The following is a 21,107-nucleotide window of genomic DNA, read 5'->3' on the forward strand; positions in this document are numbered from 1 at the left end:
TTGGCTTCCGGGTATTTCTTTTTATTTCTGTCAAAGTTTAAAGCGGAGATCCACCAAAAAGGGGATATTTTGCTTTCAGCACCCCCCCCCCCCTTCCCTGACACAATTGGCATGTCATTTTTTTTGGGGTGGGTGGGGGAGCAGGTACCTAGTTTTGACAGGTACCCGCTCCCACTTCCACTTGGATTGCCTAGGTGGAAGTTCCCCTCTCCCCCTCCCTCCCTGCAGTCTTTTGGGACACATCACAAGCCGCAAGCTGTCACAGCCAGGTGTGCACAGTTTAAATGCTGGCCCTGGGGAGAGGAGCTACGGTTTGGGTGACCACATTGCTGGATCATGGGAGAGGTGTGTAGCTGCTGACTTTTAATAAACACAAAAATGACTGGGATTCCTCTTTAATTGAACAAGCTGAAGTTAGAAGTGGATTGGCTACTGTGTACAGTTGTACCAGATTTTACACTCTTCAGTTTTAGTAAATCACCCCACTTCCTTTTTCTGGATGACTACCCTCGCTTATCTACCGTATCAATGTAGTGAGCCCTGGATGTTACCCAAGCTGGACTTTAAACATATTTTTCTTTGCTTGTTTCCAATTAGAGGGGGTGATGGGGAATAGTCGTTTACACAAATAATATAACCTTGTTTATGCTTTCAGGTTAGCTCACAGGTAGTAACAAGGACACAGCCTTTCTGGCAAGGTCAACAGGTAATTTGTTGAATTTTTATTTGCTTTTAGATATGCTACCACTACATACTGTACCTTCTATGTCAGATTTAGCTAGTTAATATGGGCCCTTTCCCACTGATACGCTTGTGATGCATTCCCACTGACTCACAATGGAAGGTTTGTTTTTGGTGAGCTTTTTTAAAAATTGCACCAAAGATGCAGCATGCAGAACTGTTCAAACCGCAGCACACCAGCAGTGTAAACAGTTATATAGTATTTAATGGGGAATCGTTTTCATGGGCTTTTGTTACCCTGGAATAGTGTGGCAAAAGCACACCAGTATGAAAGGGAACCCTTTCATATTAGGCCACCATGTGAAAATAAAAGCTTTTGGTTAAAAAAGTCACACTACTTATCTGAAAGAAACATAAAACGGTGGCATTAAAAAGGTAACAGAAGGCAGCAGCATGTCCAAAAAAGCTTTGTACAACATCATATAAGGTAATAATACTAGATGAGACATATTTTCATAGTGAAGAGCTTAGTTGTACCTGCAGCTTGGGCAGTGGTCATGCTGTGGCCTTCTGTCCCCTTATTGTGTAGTACACCAAAGAATCTGGGGGGGTGGCATTTCGATTATTTGTAGTGTCAAAGTCTTGTGAGTTTTAAAGTCTAACTCCAGATAAAATTATGTTTTTAAATTTGGCTGAAGGGGGAAGTAGTTCACATCTCTAGTAGGTTTTTATTTACATCTGTTACCCCATTGGGCATATTTTCCTTAACTTCCTATCCCTCTGACACCTGATGGGGGAGATGCCGGTTATTACATAGAAAGGAAGGCAAAGAAAGCACTAAGAACATTGTCAGAAGTTTTAACCCTATTACCTCTATAAGAACCGCCAGGGACACTACCCTTATCCCACTTTTTCCAAAGCAAAATATCCGGAGTTGGCCTTTCACAGTTTTTGAGTTATCAGCAAAGCCTGCTCATATATTGGAAACCACTAAGGCGGGCAAAACCTTTAAGCTCCACCACCTCAGGTGAAATTACTTGAATAATGCCAGTTTTGCCTCTCAACACAAATGGCTGGTTAACTTCAAGAGCGCTTTACGCTTGTCAGGTTTAGGTGGGCTGACTGTGAATAACACAGAGCAAGCACAACATCACTTGTCACTTCTAATAAAGGCATGCAGCAACTGACACAACAGTTGTATTTAATATGAAATAAGAATGTTTAGAGGGAATGTTCATGGTAGGAATGAGACATGAAGGGAAGAAAGCTGGGAGGAGATCAGCGTGAGCCATAATGGGTTTTTAATAGAAGGTGAGTGAAAACAAGTCCGAGTTGCCAGGCACAATTATTGTTCAGACAAGCAGAACACACCAATCCTCAAAAGTAATGGGAAGAAAATAAGGAGTGAATATCAGAAAAAGAAGAAAGGAAGGAGGGTGGACATTTCAGGAACAGCCAGGAATAATAGATAGCCATCAGTGGTGAAAGGCAGAATTAAACGGAGGTCCGCCATCCCATGTAAAAATTAAAAGTCAGCAGCTACATATACTGCAGCCGCTGACTTTTAATAATAGGAAACTTACCTGTCCTGGAGTCCAGCGATGTCAGCACCGCAGTTGATGTTTCCATTGGCTGTCGGGTTCTGCTGCCATTGCCGGTTAGGCAACCTGGCAGTGCAGCAATTACGGCTTCACGCCAGGTCCCTACTGTGCATGCGCGAGGCACTGATGCGCTCTCCTACTGGCCTGGCAGAAGGAGGAGGGAGCCTAACCGCTGACGTAATTCACTGCGGCCTGGTCTCCCGAAACTGGGGACAGTAAACCTGTCAAAGACCGGAATCTGCTCCCCCCCGAAAGGTGCCAAATGTTGCACCGGAGGGGCGAGGAGACAAATGAGTGAAAGTTCCTCTTTTGGGAGGAACTCCGCTTTAAGGGTGAGGAAAAAGGATCATCATCCAACCCAAGACCACCTTTCAGAGGACAGCCTAATTTTATATATTCAAAATCATGTTATAACTTAATTTTAACATTACATAGAAGGTGAAACGACCCCTATCTCATTGAACATTCCTTCTGAACGATAGCAAAGAAAGCGCAGTTTGAGGTGAGGAAACAATAGATTAGCAAAATTACTAAAGATGACCATTGATAACTCATCTACTATATGCTGCTAGGGAAGACTCAGAGCAGTTGATTAGTACCTCCTTAATATCTGTATTGTATCCATTGATCACTAAATGTAGCTCAGCATTTTTCACAATTGTATATACTTTTGAGAGTACACGATACACTGGCCAGATTAACCTGAAGGTGGGTGCGATCCGATCTCACCAGCGCTAGATGCTGTAGGGATCATGGGGTTTTGATACATCTCTTTTGGAGGTGCCCAAAGTTACATTTATATTGGAAAAAGGTTATAGGCACCCATAACCAGGTTTTCCATGTTCAGATTCCAGAAGACCCTAAATAATGCCTATTAGGTATCGAAGATGACCTCCCTGTGGATGACATTCCTAGACAGACTAATGCCAAGGCTCTCTTTCAGGCCCGTAAATTAATTCTGAGGCATTGGAAATCCACAGAATCTCCCACTGTACAGGAATGGATTTCTCAATAAGGGCTACCATTCAATTTGAGAAGCTCGTTTAAACAGGAGTAGAAGGGGCAAATTCAATCAATTATGGTCCTCCTGCTTTGATGTTCTGGGCTTAGCCCCGGTGGAGCTTGTTATTGACCATATACTTGAACAGTCGAAAAGGTACCAATCAATGTATTTAGAGGTTCCATAATTGTGGTTTTAAATCAATATACTATTATGTGTATTAGGAAATTGTTTGAAAGTGTAAGTAAGATGAAGATCAATGCAGTGTGGTGAACATTGACTTAAATCCATGTATGTTAATATCTGCAGTCCCTGTATACTTATTTTGCTCTGGACTATGTATGTTTTATGTTTATTTCTTTTGTTCAGTAAAAACCTTTTGTTTGAGAAAAAATGCTTGTATTGTTAAATGTTCACATTATTGTCAAAGCATTTTTAGTGCTACTATTTCATGGTTCTTGAGGTTTAGGCACCACCTCAGGGGCTGGTATAAGTGATGGAGGACTTTAACTTAAAGTGTTACTAAATACACAATAGTAAAATCAGTCAGTGTATGCAGTAAAGCATGCTTGTTATACTTGCTATGAAACCTAAGGGGTTAATCCTGCACTTTGTGTAAAAAGGCTGTTTGATCCTGTCCATCTCCTGATAGTACAGAGCCTTGGGGGCACTCTGCACATGCTCAGTTTGGTGTATATGGCTGTTCTCTTTTTTTTTTGGGAGGGTGCATGTGATTGGCACAGGGCCCATCAACACTGTCCAGGCAGAGGCTCAAGGGTCATGCAGCCTCATAGGACAGAGGAGAATGAAAACTCCTCCTATAAGCTTTAAGCAGTGCTCAGCTGGATACTGACAGAAGTAACAAGACTGCTATATACTGCCGGTGAGAAACGTTATTTAGCAGTTTATATTTACTAAAATAAATAAATTTCCATGTTCTGTGTACTGTGGGAGACCAGATATAGTGAATGCAGGCTCCTGGGTTTAGTTGACGCTTTAAAGGAAATTTGTTATGACAGAAGCATAGTGGCTGTCACTGCTGACCTTCTGAAATTTATAGTTTCCTGGTTCCCTTGAAAATTGATTGGCATCAAGTCTTTGAAAGTCACAACAACTGTGTAAATCAGAATTTCTGACTTTCCAGAGCTGCATACTTATACTAGGTCAGAGGCTCAGAAAATACTAGAGACAGCAGATGTAGATTACAGCCAGACAGCTAGTATTTTTAAAAAGTGAGGCCAGCAATAACAGCCTCAATGTTTATTTCATTACGCGTTTCTTTTAATGTGATGAAAAAATATAAAAGAATGAAGAAAATATTTTTGACTGGATAGTTGAAAATTGTTTGCTGTTTATCATCTGTAACCATTGTTTTTAAGTTACCTATTAGATTTTGCAAGGAAATGCTAATTTTTGAAATTAGGGCAGCAGTGTTAACCTTTGTGTGGAAGAATCTATCTGATGGGCTATTTTTTTCAGCAAGTACATTTAAAATATTACGTTTTGCCAATATTTGGCCACTTCAGTCTACTGTACCTCTGATACCATTTCTTTTATATATCTAAAGCCAAAAATAGAATTTTTGTACTCACCATAAAATCCTTTTCTCTGAAGTTCATTGACGGACACAGCATGTCATCTTGACCTTAAGGTCATATAGCCCCTTTAGGAGAGGACTAGGCAGAAAGTGTGTAAAAACAGCAACACTTGCACAGTACCACCCAGGGAGCAGTCCTACTGGCTATAACCCATCACACAGCAGCTCAGTTCGTCAAAAGCAGTACAAACTGAAATAGGAGGGATGGGTGCTGTGTCCATCAATGAACTTCAGAGAAAAGGATTTTACGGTGAGTACAAAAATCCTATTTTCTCTTTCGTTCATTGATGGACACAGCATCTCATCTTGACCTTAGGGACATCCCCAAGCAGTGTCAAAGAAACGAGGGGTGGGAACAGCAAATAATAACTCCACCCATAACAACCAGAGCTTCTCAACGGAGACGTTGCGACCTTACACAGCCGCCTGCAAAACCTTGTGGCCGAAGCAAGCATCCGAAGAAGTGGTCACATCAACCTTGTAAAATTTAGTGAAAGTGTGAACGGGCGACCAGGTCGCCGCCTTCCACACCTGGGGAACGGACGCTTGATGTCGGAAAGCCCAAGAGGCACCAATTGCCCTGGTAGAATGTGCGGTGACAGGAAAGGGGGGGCACCCATCCCCTTATGGCATAGGTCTGAACCACAATCTGTCTGATCCACCGAGACATGGTGGCTGATGACACCGCCAGTCCCTTCTTCGGACCAGCCACCGATACAAATAGCGAATCCGACCTCCGAAAAGGAGCCATAGCAGACAGATACACCCGCAGAGCCTGTACCACGTCCAAGGAATGCAAAGCCACCTCTTTGGGGTGTGATGGCCGAGGAAATAAGGATGGAAGCACAATGTCCTCATCTAGATGAAAGGCTGAAACAACCTTTGGCAGAAATGAAGGCTGCGGACGCAGCACCGCTTTATCCTTGTGGAAGATCAAGTAGGGAGACTTGCTAGACAAGGCCACCAACTCCTAAAACCCTCCTGGCAGATGTAATCACAACTAGAAAGACTCCTTTCTGAGAGGTGTCAATAAGAGAATCTCACTAATGTTTTCAAACAACGGTTTCGTAAGCACCAAGAGCACCAGATTCAAATCCCACAGAGGTAGTGGTGGTCGAACCGAAGGGGCCACATGTCAAACCAGCCGAACAAACGTACTTACCAATGAATGAGTCGCCAAGAGTCACTGAAAAAAGACAGCCAAAGCTGATATCTGCCCCTTGATGGTGCTTAAGGCAAGTTTCTGATCCACTCCTCACTCCAAAAACAGCAGAGAAGATGACTTCCGTGCCCTCAGCATAGTGGATATCACCGAATCCGACAGACCTCAGTCCCTTAGCACCTGGCTTTCAACAGCCATGCCGTTAAAGCCAGAGATGGTAAAGCAGGATGAAGTATTGGACCTTGTGACAGAAGGTCCTATCGCATTGGCAGCCGCCAAGGAACATCCGCCACCATTCTTACTGTGTCGGCCCACCACGGACCAAGCCGACCTGGTAGACATGGTAGAAGTTTGAGTGAGGGAAAAGCATAAATCAGCCGATAATGCCCCCATGGAGCAACCAAACGTGTCTGCCGTGTCTGCCCAGGGATCCTTTGGCCTGGCCACAAACCTCTGTACCTTCCGATTGAGTCGAGAAGCCAGGAGATCCACATCTGGCGTGCCCCGCCTTAGGCAAAATAGCCGAAATACATCCTTTGGTCCAGCATCTGATGACTTAGGTAGTCCGCTTGCCAGTTTTCTATGCCAGGAATGTACACAGGATGTGAGCGACCTCCAGTGCTGCAGCCAAGCTCCTTGTTCCTCCTTGATGGTTGACATACACCACCACCGTGGTGTTGTCCGACTGGATCCTGACCGGACGCCCCTGCAGCCTCTGTGACCATGTGGAGAGGCACCGCCTGATTGCCCGAAGTGCCAGCACGTAGATCGGAAGGCAGGATTCTTCCTGGGTCCAGTGACCCTGGGCTTGACTGTACGCCCCAAACTCCCCCCAACTGGTCAGGCTTCGTCTGTTGTGATCACCGTCCAATGAAGAGGAAGGACCGAACAAAGAACCGGTGACCTCTGCCACCAGAGCAGGGAGTCCCTGACTAGCTGGCTCACTCAAATTTGACAGTCAAGGGAAAACTGAGATTTGTCCCATTTTGACAGGATCTCCAACAAGACTCGAGTGTGGAATTGAGCATATGGTGGCGCCTGGAAAGTGGCTACCATGAGACCCAGGACTCGCATGCAAAAACACAGCGACGACCACCTGTGGGACACCAACAACTTCACTGCAGCTTAAAGAGTCTGCAGCTTGTGCGAAGGAAGAAAGACTCTAGCCTCTGCCCAGAAGCAGGCCCAGGTACTCCAGGCATTGAGTTGGCACCAACACCGAATTATGTAGGTTCAGTGCCCAACCAAACTCCTAAAGAGTTTGCATGGTGATTGCTACATCCTCCCTTAATTCTGAGGTGGAAGCTGCCCTCAGAAGGAGGTCATCCAGGTAACCCATGATTTCGATCCCTCGTTGCCTTAGCAAAGTCAAAATTGGGGCTAGCACCTTGGTGAAGACCCTCGGTGCTGACGCCAGGCCAAAAATGAGAGCTACAAATTGGTAGTGCTCGTCCCCGACCGCAAATTGAAGGAACTTCTGATGCTTGATGCATGTGGGGACATGCAAGTATGCATCCTTGATGCCCAGGAATGCCAGAAAATCCCCCTGATGGAGTGCAGCAACCACTGAGTGAACTGATTCCATTCGGAAACCTTTGTACCTTCACAAAGCTGTTGAGGGCCTTGAGGTCCAGGACCAGACGGACCCATTTATTCTTTGGGACTACAAACAGATTGGAATACAATCCCTGAAACCTTTAAGGGGTCGGTACAGGTACAATTACCCCGTGCAGCAGCAGGTCCTTTACTGCCCTAAACAGGGCCTCCCGATGAGCAGGAAGAAGATGAAGGTTGGCGGGAAAAAAATCTGTTTAGAGGACAAGAAAGAAACTCTATCTTTTACTCCTGAGGAAACCAGTTCACAGACCCACTGGTCGGAAAGTAGGGAGGTCCACCGGGCTGCAAACTCCCAAAGACAACCCTTCATGTGGTAACAGATTTGCTGGCAGGCTTGTTTTGGCTTGCAAAACCAGGGACACTTTTGTCCCTCAGCAGGCACCTTGTCGGACTGGGAACGCTTACCTGCCGGCCCAGGAGGACGAAAAAATCCACTTTTGAGTGGAAAAGGAGGGCCCTTGCCTATGGTGTGGCTCCTTCCCTTTTCTGGACTGTGGGAGTAACGTACTCTTACCCCCAGTAACATTCTTAATAATGTCATCCAGCAAGGCTCCAAATAGCCTCTCTCGCTGGAAGGGCAAGTCCGCCAGTGCTTTCTAGATGCCTGGTCCGCAGACCAGCATTTAAGCCAAATCAGGTGACTTAGCACCACTGCTGATACTGAGGCTCTAGAGAGCAAGGGGGCCACATCACAGACATACTTAAGGCCCTGCACCAACTGGTCCGCCAGCTCCACACAGACCGGGGAAGCCTGTTGCTTCTCCAACTCACGGTGCAACAATTTAGCCCATTCAGTAAGCATCTGTGACAGCAGGGCCGTGGCTAACACATGAACAAGCTCCAGAACAAGGAGTGAAACACGTTCCCTTTTTTATCCTGTTTTTCCATATTTGATATGTGACTGCATTTGGATTTTATCGACCAATAAAGATGCCATTTCTCTGACGTGCAGCCATCCAGGAACTTCTTTTTATTTTTTGCGGTGGCTAACACTGGCCACAATGCTGACCCCTCGCCCATAAACATGGACCGGGCAACCGCCTCGGCCCTTCTGTCAGCAGGGTCCTTGAAAGCAGGAGTCCCTTCCACCGGAATCGTGGTTACCTTATTTAACTTGGATACCGAGGGGTCAACAATCAGAGGAGATGTCCACTTCTTTAGGAGACTCTCCTCATAGGGGTAACACACTGCCATGCATTTCAGAACTTAAAAGGCTCGCTGCGGTTTTCCCCACTCCTTGTAAATAAACATATCAAAATAAGTTGGGTAAGGAAACACCTTAGCCGTGCGGCCCGGCTTGTGGGACCCGAAAGGGACAGACACCTATGTAGATGCCCCCACCGTATCCTCAATTTTTAGGGGAAAAATTATCAATTATCAATATTCATATGCCTGCAGACTCCCATCTTCCTGCCTTGCTCCTGGGTCCCCGGAGGTCTGTTGGGATCTGTGTTTCTACCCCTCTGCTCCTTCGTCCTCTCGTGTTTGGGTAGGTATGGTTCGGCAACCCGTGGGCATCAGCATGCATTTATGTGTTTTAACACCATAGTTGGTGTTTTTCTATCTTGTTTTTTTGTGTTTTTATTGATTACTTATGTATTAAAAAATAGTTTTTATTGTTTACTGATTTGTATATGTATATATTTTGTAGCGCGAATCGCTCCTGAAGAAGCGCTAAACTAGCGCAGAACATGTCGAGCTATCTTGCTAACTAAAAATACAGACCCACATACCTGACACCACTCTCTGAGACTCTGAATGCTTTTCTACACTGGAGACCAAACCAATGGCTTTGTATTGTTAACTATTGTATTATATACTTTACTGGAGAATATCAGTGGTCAGGCAATATGGGTCAAGCAACACTATGTTTTATTCAAATAATTGCTGTACTTATGTGACTGTTTTATGTGTATGACATTTTTGATAATTAAATAATAAAATATTTCTAATATTTTTTAGATTGAATACTCATGTGCCGTATAAAGTCCACCCAATATTAGTCTTTTTTCCTTTATGTGTCTGTATAGAAAGCGCACTATTCTAGAAGGAAACCAGCACCCAGTGCTAGAGGCAAAACTACCAAGGGCTACTAGAAAATGGCCGCCGGTCATCTCAGCAAAAACGTCTGAGGGCACGAAGAAAATGGCCGCCGAACTACTAGAAAAATATCTGAAAGACAAAAAACTGGCTGTGGGTACTAAAAAAATTGCCGAAGAGTGCGCGGCAGCCTCCTCACATGTCACACACAGCAGAAACACCCCACTGTGGCCCAGAAACAGGGAAAAGGACGAGCGGACCTCCAACACCCAACGCAGCCCCCCAGAGGACCCCCGGTCAGGTACGTGTACCGCAATCTCATGTGCCCATTCAAATAGCGGCCCATAGTATGGGGAGGAGGGAAGGGACAGGGAGAGAAGGAAGGGAGAGTGAGAGACCCCCTAGTCCACCTCCCAGGGAATGCCCAGCTGCCCCATCCTGGTGACACAGGTGGAACCATACTTACCCCTCCTGCAGGGACTGCTGGACGCAGTTCACAGACAGACCCATCACCTGAGCAGTACGGTTTGGCTGCCGGCCATGGCACACTGTGACACAGACAGCAGTAGCCCGGTCATATGTGTGCCCAGAGTATATAGCTCACCAGCTGCACCTGGATTAGATGGGGCAGGTCGTGGCTAACCCAGCGCGTAGCTAGGGCTTGCTCATGCTCGATGGCCAGGCTGGGGAAACTACAAGGATCTATATTATCCAGCCTGTCACCCAGCCTGGCTGTTGATTGTAGATCACAGGAATCAAAAGTGCAGAAAAAAAGAAAAAATCCCCAGGACCAATGGTCCCACCGGGAGCCAGGTCCTTCTAAACTAAGCAGAAAAAACTGAGCTGCTGGATGCAGTGTGAGGGGTTATAACAAGTAGGACTGCCCCCTGGGCGGTATTGTGCAAGTGTTGCTGTTTCTAACACTTTCTGCCTAGTTCTCTCCTAAAGGGGAGATATAACCCTAAGGTCAAGATGAGATGCTGTGCCTCAGTGAACGAATAGAAACATTTTTTTCCTTTATTCTAGTTATATTGGTAAGAGTTTAGCACTCACCTGTCAGTTTCATGAATCTATCTTGTGAGGGGGGGATAACTAAGGGTATAGATGTCTTCTCAAAATCCCCCCAGTACTTTTGGGGTTAGCGGAAGGTTAGGTTATGCCATTTTTCTCTGCTATGGGAATACTGGCTAGGCCTGATGGGCATCAGCATCAGTGCTGCATAATACTGTCATCTCAAAAATCTTTACTTTTTTTTTTTTTATTCCTGTCTGTGCCATTTTCCAAAGTCCAAAATTTACACTTGTCTCCAGAACAAGAAAAGAGTTTAAAATTTTCAATAGAGACGCTTATTCTTTGAAAAATTCTCTCACTTCTTGTGTCTCTAGGACAGGACATAAACTGTTGAAGAACCTGACAGAGGTTTAATGCTCCCCTACACAATCTAAAACTAAAAGAAAAAAATGTTTTGGCTTTAGGCTAGGTATACACGTTCCATTTCTTTTTTTCATCCAACCAGCGGGTTGAACAAAAAAAAAAACCCACAGATCTCTCTTCCTGCACTATTTTATTCTGACAGTGTGGACTCCTCTCAAAATACACAGATCAGTGCTACAGTAATTGGCTGCATACTTTTTTTTCCAGAAGGACCATTCAGCAGAAGCCAGGGTCACTTGATCGGCTTCTGTTGAACAGACAACAGTACATCTACTAAAATGCAGCTGGTTCCTGCTGAACAAGCTGAAACAAAGCTTTAGTTTCTTTTATAGTTTTTCCTTTTCTGTTGTCTCCTTTCGCTTTTTCTCTTTGTGTAGTAGTATTGCAGGAAGGTTAACAATGTTATGGCAACATACCATTATGTTTCATTATAACAAATTTGGTGAATAATGCAATCTTTAGTATTCTAAAACAGCTATTGGGTGCCTGGTTAATATAGAATGTTGAAACGAGTTAAATTCAAATTTAAAAAAAATCTGTAATTGTAAAATGTTTGAAAAGTAATAAATGTGCATAGCCTATTTAGATCAATAAGATATTTCAAATCTTAATATTTAACTTGAAAAGTCTGCACAGTGCTTATATCTCCTAGGAACTGTAAAGTATTACCTGGTTTATAAAGCCATCATGTAGCTGACATATAAAGTATTTAATAAAGAGATCTTAGGCCTTTTAGTTTGAACAGGCAGTGCATCCCATTTATGAGTCACTGTTCAGTGAAATATTCTCTGCGTTTTAACAACATTTCCTTGTTATCTTAGTTAACATAGGATAATCACCCACAATTGGCGGGCCCAGTGGTGTGGTTGTAGTTTGGAGGCCGTATTTGTACAAAACTCTTTGGATTCCAGGTCAATTACCTGTGTGATTTCAAATTTTTGAGATATTTATACCTGCCTTTTTGGGACACTCTATTATTTAGTGGCCCACTTCACACCAGAAGAAAGTTTGTAGCATGATGCCTAGGAATTTAGTTCACAGGCTCCATGATTGAAGAACTGTCATTATTTATTCTAAGGATTTGTGGTACCTTCAATTATTGAGGGTCTAAGAAATGTGAGGTTTGGATCCTCCCCTATTTTGTTTGTGGACAATGGAATGTGCCCCCCATCCCCATTTGAGGCTCTAGGTATGGCACTGGTCTCTGCGTCCCGCTTATCCTTTAATGTGTGAAAACTTTGATTTTCTGATACCACTCTCTGTTTTTGTTCTCTGAGGTTTGTGTGTTGTTTTGAAGATATCCTAACCTATAAGGGTGCATTGTTCTTACATGTTATATCTTATGTTATGATGAAAATGTTTAAATGATATGAAATAAAAATATTGATCCATTTAATAAAATTAGTGAGTATGTAACAATACATAAAATTCATATTTTTCCTACATTTCCTATACATTAGAATTACATTTAGTGAAAATGGGAGTAAGTATTTAGAACACTTTTGCGTAATTAAAGCATTATTAGCTTACTAGGTGGTGGACCAATAAAGCCTATATTATATATATGTATAGAAGCTAAAATAACTAGTGTCTATTCGGGCAATCAATGTTACATATTATGAGGATTGCCCAATTCATGGGTTAAGAACCTTTTGTTTATATCACACTGGGTTTTCCTTTATTTAAATTTGTTCACTGATCCCTGCTGGGAGTTATGGACTTTTGCACATCACTGTCTTTGAACTGCACTCTTTATTTAATCATACAGTGCAAAGACGAGCGATGTGTTGTAACCCGTAGCAATCATATTTTGGCTTTTAGGGGTTACTGTCATCAAAATAACTAACTAAAGAGGCATGGTTAGCGGTTGCCAAAGTATGCTGCATTTTGCACACTGCTCTGTGCTTAGGAAACCATGACCTTAATGCTGTAGAGGGGAAGGGATTGGAAACTGGAAACCATTACTTTGTGGCATTTCTGAAACATTTATTATGACAGCCAAACTTGTTTCTATACCAGTTACTTCAGTTGTCCAGTCGATTGATGTTAGTCAGTGCAAAAAACCAGCACAGCGCCATGTTGCAAAGCAACCAATCAGATCTTTCACCGATCTGGGTTATGACTTCAGTCATTTGAAACCTGTATGTCACAGTTACTCTTGCATTACTGATTTTTTAACACCACGATTAAAAAAAACCCCATAAAATACATTGGTTTAAACCTGGATCTGAAGCAGCTGGTAGGTGATGCTACAAACAAAACTGCCTGGCAACAGGGCAAGAAACAGTAAATGGATGGGAACATGTGCACCACACACATGAAGATCATGACTAAAGGAGAGGAGGCACACAAGTCACATGACTGGAAATGCGTGACATACCGTGACGAGTGTTCCTCATGGATCACTGATAGTTATTCTGAAAAATAACATGAAGTCAAACGCTAAGAGCAGCCACAGCCAAAAGCATGTAAGGGGCACGTATGCACACACAGAACTATGGCTGTGCACATATATATATATACAAGCATACATTAACACACAGCCGCACCTTGACTGTTTTCGGTAATCAAAATGGAAACCAGTTCATGCATAAAACACACACATAAATCCCAATCAGACTTAAAAAAGTCATACATGAATAAAATACAGATATGTGAACAGGTGTATGGTAATTAGAAAGGAGATGCAAGATAATTCACCTACTTCTGTACATGGCATTGTTGCATCTGCAAAAAGGCTGCAACTGACTTGCTATTTTGAGCATCTTTGCTCCGCCTTACTGAATAAGACTGAGAAGACTTTGATAACACCGTTTATAGGGCAATACTGTACAGCATGTCCCAGTAACTAATTAAAATCTGCTTTTCTCTGCTTAACAGCACTACACTTTTGTATTGGTTGCTGCACAGTATCGCACTTTTAAATAAGCATGCCTCCCTTATGAACTGACCACATAGCCCCTCAGTAGTCATATATATTCAAACTTTTATTCTATAACTGTCCTTAATTTTCCAGTGGAGGTTTGAATCTGATTGGTTACTGGGAGTGATAAATCTTGGTAAATAAAACTCCATGAGTGCACACATTGCAGTTTATGCCATCTATCTTGAGAGGTATCAATGTACACATAAATAGGCATGCAGATTTTTATGGTCAGGTGTATTTCTGTGTCTAAAAAAAAAAAAAAAAAGAAGCCATGGCACACACAATAATGTGATTGACCTAGTGCAGTATACAAAAATAACCCATAAATAAACATTCACACATAAGAAGTTATACAAAATATCACTGAACCTTTGTAATCCTTCAGGAATCACCTTTCAATTGCAGATAAAATCCATTACTGTTGAGGACTAGTAAAAATTTACTTTTCAGCAGTGCTGGTAAAACACATGTAATTGTCAGCACATACAACAGTCCTACCAGAAGTAGATTGAATGGGGACTTTAGGTATCAGAGGAATATTTTTATTCCTGAAATGTTCTTCAATCGAGTACCTGTAACATTGGATACAATAGTATGTCGCAAAGAAAATGTAGAGAAAGTAATCACTGTCCTACTTTTTTGTATTTATGATCATTTTAGGGTATTTTGGAAGGGTGAGAAAACATACAGTACTAGTAATGCCGCGTACACACGAGCGGACTGTATGGCGTACTTAGTCTGGCGTACTTTCCGCCAGACTGTCCGTCGGACTTTCCGAACGGGCTACTTGTCCACACACGGCACTTTTTGAGCGGACTAATACGGCGTACTAAGTCCGCCGTACTATCCGCCCTACTTTTGAAATGAACGGGCTCGCCCACACACGCGGAGGAAAGTCCGCTCATTTCGAGCGCGTCTCCAGGTAGGCAGGGCCCGCGAAGGAGACGTCGCTGGCCCCGCCGCCTGGTATGGACTTAAAGGGGAACCCCAACGCCGAAAAAAAATCGGCGTGGGGGTCCCCCCCAAGTCCACAGCAGACCCTTGTCCGAGCACGCTACCCAGCCGGCCAGGAAAGGGGGGCGAGCGAGCGCCCCCCCTCCTGAGCCGTACCAGGCCGCATGCCCTCAACATGGGGGGGTGCCTTGGGGAAGGGGGGGCCGCGCGGCCCCCCCACCCCAAAGCACCTTGTCCCCATGTTGATGAGGACAAGGGCCTCTTCCCGACAACCCTGGCCGTTGGTTGTCGGGGTCTGCGGGCGGGGGGCTTATCGGAATCCGGGAGCCCACTTTAATAAGGGGGCCCCCGGATACCGGCCCCCCACCCTATGTGAATGAGTATGGGGTACAATGTACCCCTACCCATTCACCTGTAAAAAAAAAGTACAAAAAAAAAACACAACACACGAGATAAAATACTTTATTGCACAGCTCCGGGGGTCTTCCCGCCGGACTCCTCCGCTATCTTCTTGTAGTTCTTTTGCTAGCGGAGGAGTCCGGCTTTCTTCCTCGCCGCAGGCCTCTTCTCCCGACTTCGGGGGTCTTGTCCCCCTCTTCGGTTCTTCTGCCGGGCCACCGCGCCTTCTTATAGCTCTTTTACAGGCGGTGGCCCGGTCTTCTGTCGCCGCCGCCGCCGCCTTCCGTTCTTCTTCTTCTTCTCCTGGAGATGTTGACTCAACGTTCTCTCCGGCCACAATGCCAGGGATGCGCTGCGCGGCCACTTATATAGGGACAAGGGGCGGTGTCACATGGCTTTATGTCACATGGGTTGGTCACATGGGTTGATGTCACATGGGGACTGTGACATCGTAAGGGGGCGGGGTCACCATGTGACACCAACCCATGTGACATAAAGCAATGTGACACCGCCCCTTGTCCCTATATAAGTGGCCGCGCAGTGCGTCTCTGGCATTGTGGCCGGAGAGAGCGTCGAGTCAACATCTCCTGGAGAAGAAGAAGAAGAAGAACGGAAGGCGGCGGCGGCGGCGACAGAAGTCCGAAGACAAGACCCCCGAAGTCGGGAGAAGAGGCCGGCGGCGAGGAAGAAAGCCGGACTCCTCCGCTAGCAAAAGAGCTACAAGAAGATAGCGGAGGAGTCCGGCGAGAAGACCCCCGAAGACGGAAAACCCCCGGAGCTGTGCAATAAAGTATTTTATCTCGTGTGTTGTGTTTTTTTTTTGTACTTTTTTTTTTACAGGTGAATGGGTAGGGGTACATTGTACCCCATACTCATTCACATAGGGTGGGGGGCCGGTATCCGGGACCCCCTTATTAAAGGGGGCTCCCGGATTCCGATAAGCCCCCCGCCCGCAGACCCCGACAACCAACAGCCAGGGTTGTCGGGAAGAGGCCCTTGTCCTCATCAACATGGGGACAAGGTGCTTTGGGGTGGGGGGCCCCCCCCTTCCCCAAGGCACCCCCCCATGTTGAGGGCACGCGGCCTGGTACGGCTCAGGAGGGGGGGCACTCGCTCGCCCCCCTTTCCTGGCCGGCCGGGTAGCGTGCTCGGACAAGGGTCTGTTGTGGACATGGGGGGGACCCCCCGCCGATTTTTTCCGGCGTTGGGGTTCCCCTTTAAGTCCATACCAGGCGGCGGGGCCAGCGACGTCTCCTTCGCGGGCCCCGCCTACCTGGAGACCCGCTCGAAATGAGCGGACTTTTCTCCGAGCTGGAAAAGTCCGCTCATTTCAAAAGTACGGCGGACTGGCATACACGCGGCCGGATTGTCCGCAGAAATGCGAGTACGACGGACAGAATTTCGAAAAATCCGAAATTCTTAGTACGCCGGACTGCACGCTGAAAAAGTCCGCTGAAGCCCACACACGAGCGGACTGTCCGCTGAAATGTGTTTCGACGGACTAAGTACGCCATACAGTCCGCCCGTGTGTACGCGGCATTAGATAGACTATTTGGCCTAAAATATGTGGACACTTGACCATCACATTTATATAAATTGGACATCCTATTCCAAAATCATGGGCATTAATATGGTGTTGTGCACCCTTTGTGGCTATAACTGCCTCCACTCTTCTGGGAAGGATTTTCACACGATTTTAGAGTGTATCTGTGGGAATTGTGTTTATTAAATCAAAGGAGCATTTCTGAGATTAGTTACTGATGTTTAAGTAAAAAGACTTGAATTGCCATATGTGTCCCAATCCATCACAAAGTTGTTCAGGAGAGTTAAGGTCAGGGTTCAGTGTAAGCCACTTGATTTCCTACAAACTAAACTCATCAAACCATATCTTTACTGAGGTGGTTTTATAGACAGGAGCATAGTCATGCTGGAATGGAAAAACAGTATTTTTAATACAGCTTACCTGTAAAATCCTTTTCTTCGATGTACTTCAGGGGACACAGAGCCATAGTAGTTACTATGTGGGTTATAGTGCCACTGATAGGTGATGGACACTGGCACGCCCTAAGGCAAGAAGTGTACTCCCTATATAACCCCTCCCACTACTGGGAGTCCTCAGTTTTGTAGCCAAGCAATACCAGTGTATACCAAGAAGGGAGGGACCTCTGATGTACATCAAAGAAAAGGATTTTACAGGTAAGCTGTTTTAAAAATCCTGTTTTATTTTCTTACATCAGGGGACACAGAGCCATAGTAGTTACTATGTGGGATGTCCCATAGCAATGGCAACTGAAGGGAGGGAGACGATAAAAAACAGAAGGCCAGAGGACTCATACTGCAGCCTGCAGTATACTGTGCCCAAAGGCAATATCCTCATGACCTTTAATATTGATTTGATAAAATCTGATAAACATATGAACCGAAGACCAAGTTGCGGCCTTACAGAACTCAGCCATAAAGGTCTGATGATGCACCACTCAAGAGAGACTAATCGCCCAGGATGAGAGTGCTCTAACATAAGACGGAATAAAGAATTTTCTTCTTTAAGCTGAAGCTTGAACAATCACTTTACGAATCCAATAGGAAAATAGTGGATTTTGACACTGCCTATCCACATCTTTGATCCTTCTGGCAGTATAAACAAAAACATCTGTTTTGCGAACCTGAGCGGTCACCTTAAAATGGACTCTAACTGATCTTACTACATCAAGGGAATGTATTGCCTTCTCCCCCCTAGATTGAGGCTTTTGGAAAAAGAAGGAAGAATAATATGTTGGTTTAAATGAAAAAAAAATTTGTTAGCGCTTTCGGTAGGAATTCAAGATGAGGACATAAAACCACCTCGTCCTTATGCATGATCAAACATGGCTCTTTACAAGACAGAGCCGCTATTTCCGATATTCTTCTAGCAGAAGAAATGGCAACCAGAAAGATTATCTTTCTTGTCAAAAAGAACCAAGGGAATTTCTCGTAAAGGCTCAAATGGCTGATTTAGCAAATCCGAAAAGACCAATTTTAAATCCCAATAATTTTAGAGTTGCCTTGATAGGGGGATTAATCCGTGTTACCCCCTGAATAAACTAAGCATGTGGTTAGTGGGAAGCAAGAGGCCATTGAAGGAAAAAAAAACACTGACAAGGCCAGCTTTATTTCAGATCCCATATGCAGGAAATCAGGGATCCTGTCTATGACATACTTCCTGGGGTGCCAACCCCTGGATCCACACCAAGAAACATATGCCTTCCAGATTCTATAGTAAAATGATTCTGGAAGCCAGTTTCCTGGCATTCATCAAAGTACTAAAGGAAATCTCCCACAATCTTTTATAAAGTGGGATTCAACAGTCAAACCTGTTAAATTTTTTGTCCGTAATGTAGGATGAAATACCAGACCTTGTGCGAGAAGGTCTGGCTATAATAGCAGAGTCCGAAGGACTCCTACTGCCACCTTTATGAGCTCGGTAAATCAAGATATTCTGGGACCCACTGGGGCCACCAGAATCGCCTCCTTTCGTTCTTGCCTAATCCCGCGGAGAAGGCGCAGAAGTAGCAGAACTGGAGGAAATGCATAGATCAGTGAAAACTGATCCCATGGGAAGACTAATGCGTTTGTTCCGCCTGCTAGCGGATCACTTGTTCCTGACACAAAGTTGTCGACTTTGTTGTTGAATCTGGATGCGAATAGGTCTATGTCCGGAATACCCCATTTCTGACACATCGCTAGGAAGATGTCGGGGTGAAGAGATCATTCTCCCAGAAATAATTTTTGGCGACTCAAGTATCCCGCCTGCCAATTCTCTATTCCTGAAATGAAAAATTGCCGATAGGCAAGGAATGTTGTGTTCTGCCCAAGCTAGAACATTATTCACCTCTTTTTGGGCTGCATGACCTCTCGTGTCCCCCTAGTGATTGATGTAAGCCACCGCTGTGACCTTGTCAGACTGAATCCTGACAGGACAGTCCCGTAGTCTGACCGTCCCAGATTCTAGGGCCAGACGTACTGCCCGAATCTTCCAAAAAATTGATAGGCAATGTTCTTTAACCTGGACCATCTCCCCTGGACAGAATCTTCTTCCAGGGCTGCTCCCCAGCCTAAAAGGCTGGCATCTGTTGTTAACACCTTTCAGGATACAGGTAGAGAAGATTTTCCCTTTTGCTGAATAACAACCACCAATTTAGGCTCTGACTTATGTCGGGAGCAAAGCGTATTGGAAACAAACAAGGCCTGAATCTTTTTATTCCAGACTGACAGGATGGTGTTTTGAAGCAGTTTTTTTAGTAAAAAATTTGCGTAAGGAGGCCACCATTTCCCCTAACAATCTCATGCATAGCCGAATGGAAGGATTTTTTCTTTGTTTTGATAAGTTGAATTAGTCCTACAATGGAACTGGTTCTTTTCTGGGGTAAGAATACCTTCTTCTGTATGGTATCTATAACCAGGAGGATCTTCCTAGGTTGAGTATCCAACTCAGAGATTTCAGGTAGTTACAGCTGTGATCAGACTCTGGTTTAGACCCGAGACTGAATGATCTATTAAAAGTAGATCTTCTAAATAGGCTAGGACCGTTGTTATGCCTTGAGCCCTTAATCTGGCTAAAGGAAGTGCCAGAATCTTTCAGAACACCCGTGGTGCTTTGGCTAAACCAAATGGCAGGGCCACAGCTGAAATGATAATTTTATATTTCAAAATGCAGAAATCTCTGGTGAGCGGGAACATTTGGCACATAGAGATATGCATTTTTGATATCGATTAAAGCCAAAAAACTTACCTCCTTGCAGGATGGACACAACCGATCAGATTATGAAAGGATTGAATGTCTGAGTGCCGTTTCAGATCTTCGAGATCTAGAATGGGTCTTACCTCTCTGTTTGGTTCTGGAACCGTAAAAGATTTGAGTCAAACCCTGTGCCCTGTTTCACTAAGGGAACCTCTGATATGACCGACTGGGATAATAGATAATTCAGAGGCCAGAAAGAGAGACTTATTTTTCTCTGGATCCTTGGGAACATTTTCCCTTAGAAAAAACGAGGAGACGGAAAGTCTCTGAATTCTAGTCGTAACCTAGAGAAAAAAACTGCAGAAATCCATCTGTCTTGGCATTGTTCCTGCCAGATCTTGAGAATTGCAGAACCTTTCCCCCCACCCGAACGAGCGTGGGTTGCCCCTTCATGAGAAGGCTTTAACATTCTGCTTTGTGGGCTTTCTGTCCCAAGATCTCTTCTGACCCTGGTGCTGCCCTTGGGGACTTTCCCTTGAACCTGACGGTTGAGGCCATCGAGACTGCCTAGAGGCAGATGCCCCTGGCATAGGAGAGGCAGCACGATTAAAGGAGAAATGTTTGAACCTCTTATTTACTGGTAAAACGGTGCTTTGGCTGATCAATTTTTCAGCCACAGAACTCGAGAATGCACTAGTCCAAGCATAAGCCATAAGGCTTAAATGATAGCGTCTTTCATAGCATCTACTGTGAGACAGTGTGTCAGATACATGAGCCCATTGCTGGGCCTGCTTCAGGCAGAATTTCAGGTATAAAAATAAAAGGGGTAGGTTGCGCTAAGGAACTTAAGAGCGAATCCAAATTATAAAAACATATAGAATATAAAAGAAAATAAAGGAAAATAGGTAAGAGCTGCCTCTATTACTATCCACCTGGTGGGGTGGAAAATGTTAGATAAAGGAGTGCTATGAATAGATCT

General features: G+C 44.6%; 1 protein-coding gene across 16 annotated transcripts in view; it reads right to left on the reverse strand.

Moving 5' to 3' along the window:
* The window catches only part of DNM1 (dynamin 1), a 305,071-nt gene that overhangs the window by 4,177 nt on the left and 279,787 nt on the right, over positions 1 to 21,107 (reverse strand). For 6 of the 16 annotated variants that reach the window (XR_013273564.1, XR_013273522.1, XR_013273538.1 and 3 more), the window contains one exon: positions 13,513 to 13,549. The exons of the other annotated variants lie outside the window; for them this stretch is intronic. Coding sequence is in view for 3 of the 6 variants with exons in the window: in XM_077478757.1 (XP_077334883.1) it covers positions 13,528 to 13,549 (22 nt within the window). In the remaining 3 variants the exon portion in view is untranslated. The remainder of the gene's footprint in view (positions 1 to 13,512; positions 13,550 to 21,107) is intronic. 16 annotated transcript variants of the gene reach the window in all.

The sequence above is a fragment of the Lithobates pipiens genome, unplaced genomic scaffold, assembly GCF_037356315.1.
Source record: "Lithobates pipiens isolate NorthernLeopardFrog02 unplaced genomic scaffold, aLitPip1_a1.2 Scaffold_1, whole genome shotgun sequence".
NCBI lineage: Eukaryota > Metazoa > Chordata > Amphibia > Anura > Ranidae > Lithobates > Lithobates pipiens.